This window comes from Triticum urartu, unplaced genomic scaffold (assembly GCF_003073215.2).
Source record: "Triticum urartu cultivar G1812 unplaced genomic scaffold, Tu2.1 TuUngrouped_contig_4576, whole genome shotgun sequence".
In the NCBI taxonomy this organism is placed as follows: domain Eukaryota; kingdom Viridiplantae; phylum Streptophyta; class Magnoliopsida; order Poales; family Poaceae; genus Triticum; species Triticum urartu.
The window spans coordinates 1-6,154 of record NW_024115175.1 but is presented as its reverse complement, the minus strand read 5'-3'; the positions used below and the strand labels follow the sequence as shown (position 1 = coordinate 6,154).

The following is a 6,154-nucleotide window of genomic DNA, read 5'->3' as shown; positions in this document are numbered from 1 at the left end:
CCCCCCTCGCCGGCCGTCTCCCCGCACCGCCCACCAATCCAACTCCGAATCGTCCTCCCCCCACCCCGCCCCGAGGTCGCCGGTCGCCGGTCGCCGCAGCACGGCAGAACCCGGCGGAGAGGCTAACCGAAGCGGCAGAGGGGTTTGATCCGGGAAAGCATGAGCCTGGCCTCCCGCGCCCCCCGGCGTCGAGCTCGAATCGGGAGATAGGAATCCGCGGAGGAGGAGATGTCCTCCTCGCAGTCGCAGGAGGGGAAATCCGAGGGCGCTGGGACGGGTCAGGAGGAGCGGCCCTCCAAGGCCTGGGGGCTGCTCGTCTTTGGCCTCGTCGGCGCCGCCACCGCAACCCTCGCGGTGAGCAACCCCGCCTTTCTCTCCGTCCTGAGTGCTTTCCCTGTTACGTTGTTCTAGCTTGGTACGTTTAGTTCTGGCTTGTAATAATCGCGGTGTGCGTGATCATCAGCCTCGCTTGCTCGTTTAGTATTACGGCTTCCACGACGATTTGCTCCATTTAGTTCTGGCTTAACTGCAATCTGCTGTACCATTCACAATTCCGCATCAACTCTGTTGCGGAAAGCACCGCTGCTATTCTGAAGGATCGAGCGTTTCTTATGCTATTTACAACCTCCTGTGGTTTGAAATACATGGCACTTGACTTGAATCCTGTTAGTAATGCTCTTGAACCACCCCACACTGCTCGCTCTGTTGATCCAAAGCGAGGCCCTCCTCTTGAGATTACACGAGCACTGCAAAAGGGTAGATGCTATGCTTAGGACTGCACTGCCACACTCCCTGTCTTGCGTGCGAGGTGTGTTGCTACGACCTGTCAGTAATACGAGGTTACTGGCAATTGCTTGGCCTCTTTGTTATCTTTGTGATATTCAACTTGCTCGAAGATAAAAGGTATTTTAGTATCTTCTGCTACATTTCATTTGATCGACATTTTTATTTGTATTTTCCTCTGTGACAGGTTGGTCATGTTCGTAAAAGTGTTGATTGGTTCTACACTCAGGTACCTTTCTAAGTCAGTGTTAATTTCTTCTTCGATTTGCCCCTTCTAAACTGTCGGAAACGGCATTTTAGATCATCATGATTGGCGGTTGTTAGCTTGTTTACCCCAAATTTATGTTTTATGTCTAGAGGCTTCAGCAATACTATGTTTTGTAGTTCGTTGTTTTTTATGGGAAATAGCAGAAGGATCATTAGGTCGATGTAATGGTCTGATGAGAATCATTATCTTGCTCTCTAAAATTTAGTACTGTTTGGTGTTTAAGATTTTGCCAAGGCTAGCCTCTCGTCATTGTCTTTGGCTTATGCTAGTACTAAGATAGACCATCTAGCGGTTTCCACAGGAAGAAAACTGCCATGCTCTCTCTAAACTCACTTTTGTATTGCCAGAATTACATTGGTTCAGTTATTAGTCCAATGTGAACTATACTTTGAAGACATAGGGAGAACCAATAGGGGATGACGAATTTATCATCCTGTACTCAGTTATACGCTCAGTTTTCGTTGCCTTTTGACTTCTAAGTGTTTATTTATATGCTCCTTTTTCCTGCTGCTCTTCCATCAAAAGCTGAATAAGGTGCAGACAACATCATCCTGGAGGAAGACAAGTAAAAGATCCACCGGTGGAACTTTTAGTGACGATGCTAGGAGACGATATTATCAACGTATGCAGCAGGAATTGAACTGTTTACACTATTTACCTTTTTAGAACTTAGAATTTTTGAAATTATGCTCGATATATATATATATATATATATATATATATATGTTGCCTCAGAACATTGCCTGCGGTAAATGTAATGTGAATCCATGAGAAATTGCGTTGTGCTAAATTAGTAACTTCTTTCCTAACCCCAAATTTTAGTTTCTCGAACATTGCCCTAAGAGTTACTTTCTCCGTTTACTCCTTCAGTATGCTGATTTTTTGTTATTTTGGCCAGCAAAGAATAAGGCACATGCAAAGTGTTTTCAACCGAGAGAGGAACAAATTCAGGAATAGTTATGAAAGTTGGAAGGAGAATGGCCCCCCAGGTGGATATAATTACATCCCGCGGGATGACTGGTATTGGCAGACAGATACGCCTAACTCGGAAAAGAAAAATAAACGGACATATACTCCGGCAGGGCCTAGGGGTTATCCTATGTCGCATCATTACACCGTTCTTGGTCTTGATAGGTATTTCCATGCCTATTTAAACCTCTGACTGTATATTTCTGTTCATCTTTCAATCTGCTTATGGCATGGTTGCCGGTTCTTCATGGTCATACCTTTGCGAGAGACTTATTTTGTAGCCTTACACAGGATTAAAAGTGGAATGCGTGTTTATTAGTGATCAGTTGACTCGTTGTGCACTTGAATGAGAGCCTCAGACTGTAAAGGGAGATGATGCATTTGGTAGATTTGCAAGTTCTATAGAGCATTTCATATGAACATCCATTGACTTGACTTCCTTAGTTATGTGTGCTATGTTCTGGCTTATACGTCAGTTAGATGATCAATTATTTTGTTTGAGAGAAGTACATATTTCAACCCTGAACTCTTGCCCTAGTCTAATTTACAACCCCGAACTTCAATACCGTCTAAATTACAACCCCCAACTCTCAAAACCGGTCAGGATTCAACCCTTCACTACCTCTTGACCGGTTTTGACCAAGTTGACCGGTTTTGACCCGTTGACTAGGTGAATAGTAAATTAAAAAAAAATCTATTTCTTATTTTTTTTCACATGGTGAATAGTATTTTTTTTAAGTTACAATTTTTTAGCTTGTTTGGACATTTGAGTAGCTCTCAAAAAAAAGACAAATGTGGAGTCTGTGAAACAGTTAACTGTCGTGACTGTTCGGGCTGATTTTGTTTTTTTGGCTGAGAGCTACTTAGATGTCCGAACACGATGAAAATTGGCACGGACCTCACACATTGATACATCTTCCATGGAAAAAATATTCTTTTTTTTAATTTTTTTGTTTTTTGAATTTACTGTTCAGAAGGAGAAAAAATCAAAATTATTTTTTGAATTTCTAAAATTTACTGTTCACCTTGTGAAAAAAATAAATTATTTGTGATTTATATATTTTTTATTTTTTAAAATTTACTGTTGACTAGTCAACGGGTCAAAATCCGGTCAACTAGGTCAAAAACGGTCAACAGGGAGAGAAGGGTTGAATTATGACCGGTTTTAAGAGTTGGGGGTTGTAATTTAGATGGTATTTGAGTTCAGGGTTGTAAATTAGACTAGGGCAAAAGTTCGGGGTTGAAATATGCACTTCTCTCATTTTGTTTCATCAATATGATCTTTTTGGAATTGACTCCTATGATCACTTGTTTTAAGAAAATAAGCTCTCATAATTTGCTTCAGTAATGCCAATTTTTACGAGTCACGGACCGCATACCTTAATGAACCTTTGGTAGTAGCAAGTTGACAGGGTACATCACGAAGCAACTTGCAGCCGTCCGACATCAGGTGTCAGGATCATTATTGCATTGCTGTGCTGTGCTGTGTAAAATATTTATCTTGTTGCTCAAACAAAGAGGTTCCCAGTTTGTTACAATCTTAAGAAAATATTAACTGAAGTACTTTGAAAAGCATCTATAACACCAAACTTGTTATTTATTAATTATAATTATGAACATGATGATGTTATCCAGAGTTATACTTCTTTTTGTGACAAGCCATGTTATTTCTTTATAGATCACGAGGGACTCCATACACAGATGCAGAAGTAAAGGTATTGCAATCCTGTCATCCTATTGTCCCTCCAGCCCTCTGTTCAGTTTACTTTGAACTTGTCCCACCTAACATGATCGTCTTCTATATTAAGTCGGGGTTGATCTTTTTATGTTGATCATGCATCGCTGATTAAATATCTAAGCTAACCTTAAGACCCTTAAGGAAACTGTCATGCCAAATTAATTTTCATTAGACAACAAGGGGTTTCCATGGGATTCACTTTAAGAACTTTGATGTTTGTTCAAACACTTGTTTTCAAGTGTTTTATCAAGAACTCAAGATAAGCAACCTTCGATGAAAACCCAAATTATCTCTCCAATTTTTCGATTGCTATTCCTTTGGGTGAAGCAAGCAATCAGTTAATGTTTTAAGTGCTTTGCAGTCACATATTAATGTATTCAGGTGGTTTCTGAGGAGAGCTGATAGTAGGATGACTTAAAAACCATGTGGATAAGTATTTTTCACCATTTTTCTGAATGAGGATAAGCATTTGTGTGCCAATTCTGTTTTCTCCTCGCATTTCTTTGTATCCTACTAGAAATTCTTAAGAAGTGGTATATCCTTAAGTATTTTGTTGGGTTGAGAAGTATTTGGAAATATTGGTGGTTACATTGGCGAATGTTTTGATAAAAAATGGTTCTTTCACAAAATCAAGAATTGAAAGCATCTTGTATTACTAGTTAGTAGGCTGGAAAAATCGGAAGGACACATTCGTTGCTCTAGACCTCCACACATCAAAATGTTAGGATTGTTGTCAGTGTGAAATGTTAGTATTTTTTGGTATGTGTGTCAGGCCTGACCAAGGTTGTTTTGTTTTCTGACTTTGGGGCATCATATGCAGAGTGCTTTTAGAACAAAAGCAATGGAGGTCCACCCTGATCAAAATCAAGATAATAGAGGTTTGTGGTCTTCACGGACAGCATGTTTCTTCATACGCAATTGTTTGTGGTTTTAGTAGTTACTAATACCATTTACATTTTCAGTTTGACTAATTCACATCTAAGCTCCCACAAATACATAATGCAGCAACAAGAAACAAAAAAAAAACAAAGACAAAAAAAATAGACCACAAACAAAGTGAATATCAGCTTAGATGTGACATAACTATGTCACATCTAGATGTGTCCTAGACAGACCCTTACATTTTATTATGTGCAGAGACTGCTGAAGAAGAGTTCAAGGAGGTTGTCAAATCATACGAGGCAATAAAACTGGAGAGGAAAAATAATTCAAGTTGATGCGTTTGTCTATTGGAGCTTCCAGTGAAGACTTGCGCCAGTTGTTACAGCCCTGCACGCAATCAGCAGGCCATGCCATCAGGTGGATGACAAACAAAAAATTTCTCTGGCTCTTGCGGACTTGCGGTCCTGTAGCGCAATTTTATACGTGAGTTTGTTGGTGGGAGCACACGTCCCTGATGTAGAAGTAGGATATTGTCGACAAAGATACAAAAGATATGTTTCTATAGCTAGTGACTTGACCATAAACTGGTTAAGGAGCCAACATTTTTTGTTGCCACCTGAGGAATATGCATCCCAGTGCCGTACACCTGATGGTTGGTGTCTAATTGGGTGGAAACTGAACAACTGATTGAAAAAAAATTGTTGGTACATAGCAGGGTGTTTATTATTTCATCCGAGCGGTGCAGCACGTTGTAAAATTGTACTCCCTCTGAGTTCTAAATATAAGATGTTTTGAATATTTCAATATGAACGACATATAAACTGAAATGAGCGAACAAACACATTAACATATGTCCATATGCATTCAATTCAGAAAAAAGTTATAGAACATCTTGGCCTCCTTTGGTTTGTAGGAATCTCATAGGATTTTTATAGGATAGGATTTGCATAGGAAATTTTCCTTTGAAGCCCTTTGGTTTGTAGGAATGGTTTCCTATTCATATGTAGGATAGGAATCAATCCTTTACATTTTGAAGAAAAAAAAACATTAGCTAAGACTCAATGAAAAAATTCCTATCCTATGCATCAAATGATATCTCTTTCTCTACAGGAATTGAGATACATGTCATCTCACTTCCTATAATTTTCCTATTCCTATAACATTCCTATCCTATGAATCAAAGGAGGCCTTACAGTATTTGTGAACCGAAGGAGTATATACTGAGTAAGGAGAATTTGTATATACCACAACTGAGTTGCTATGCAGCAACGAAACATCTTTTAGAGAACTGTAATGCAGAAAATACTATTGGTTCAGTCTGGAAGGCGACCCACTGATCATCACTCATCAGTTCATGACGAAATGCAATCGTTGTGGTGTCCGTCACAAGTATCTTGAGTTCTTGACTGACATGCAATTGTTCGTATGGCACACAGAACAGATCAGCAGACCCCCCGCTAGTCGTCCCACCACCGCGAGGATGCAGCGCCTCCTCCCGGCCACCCTCCTCCGCC

General features: G+C 40.1%; 1 protein-coding gene across 1 annotated transcript; it reads left to right on the top strand.

Annotated features, from left to right (window-relative positions):
* The first annotated feature begins 6 nt into the window (after positions 1-6).
* LOC125528023 lies at positions 7-5,349 on the top strand. The gene is made up of 6 exons (XM_048692540.1): positions 7-354; positions 971-1,012; positions 1,950-2,185; positions 3,699-3,735; positions 4,579-4,636; positions 4,896-5,349. Exons 1-6 carry the CDS (start codon positions 229-231, stop codon positions 4,973-4,975), a joined length of 579 nt encoding a protein of 192 aa, XP_048548497.1. The 5' UTR covers positions 7-228; the 3' UTR covers positions 4,976-5,349.
* The last annotated feature ends 805 nt before the right edge of the window (positions 5,350-6,154 follow it).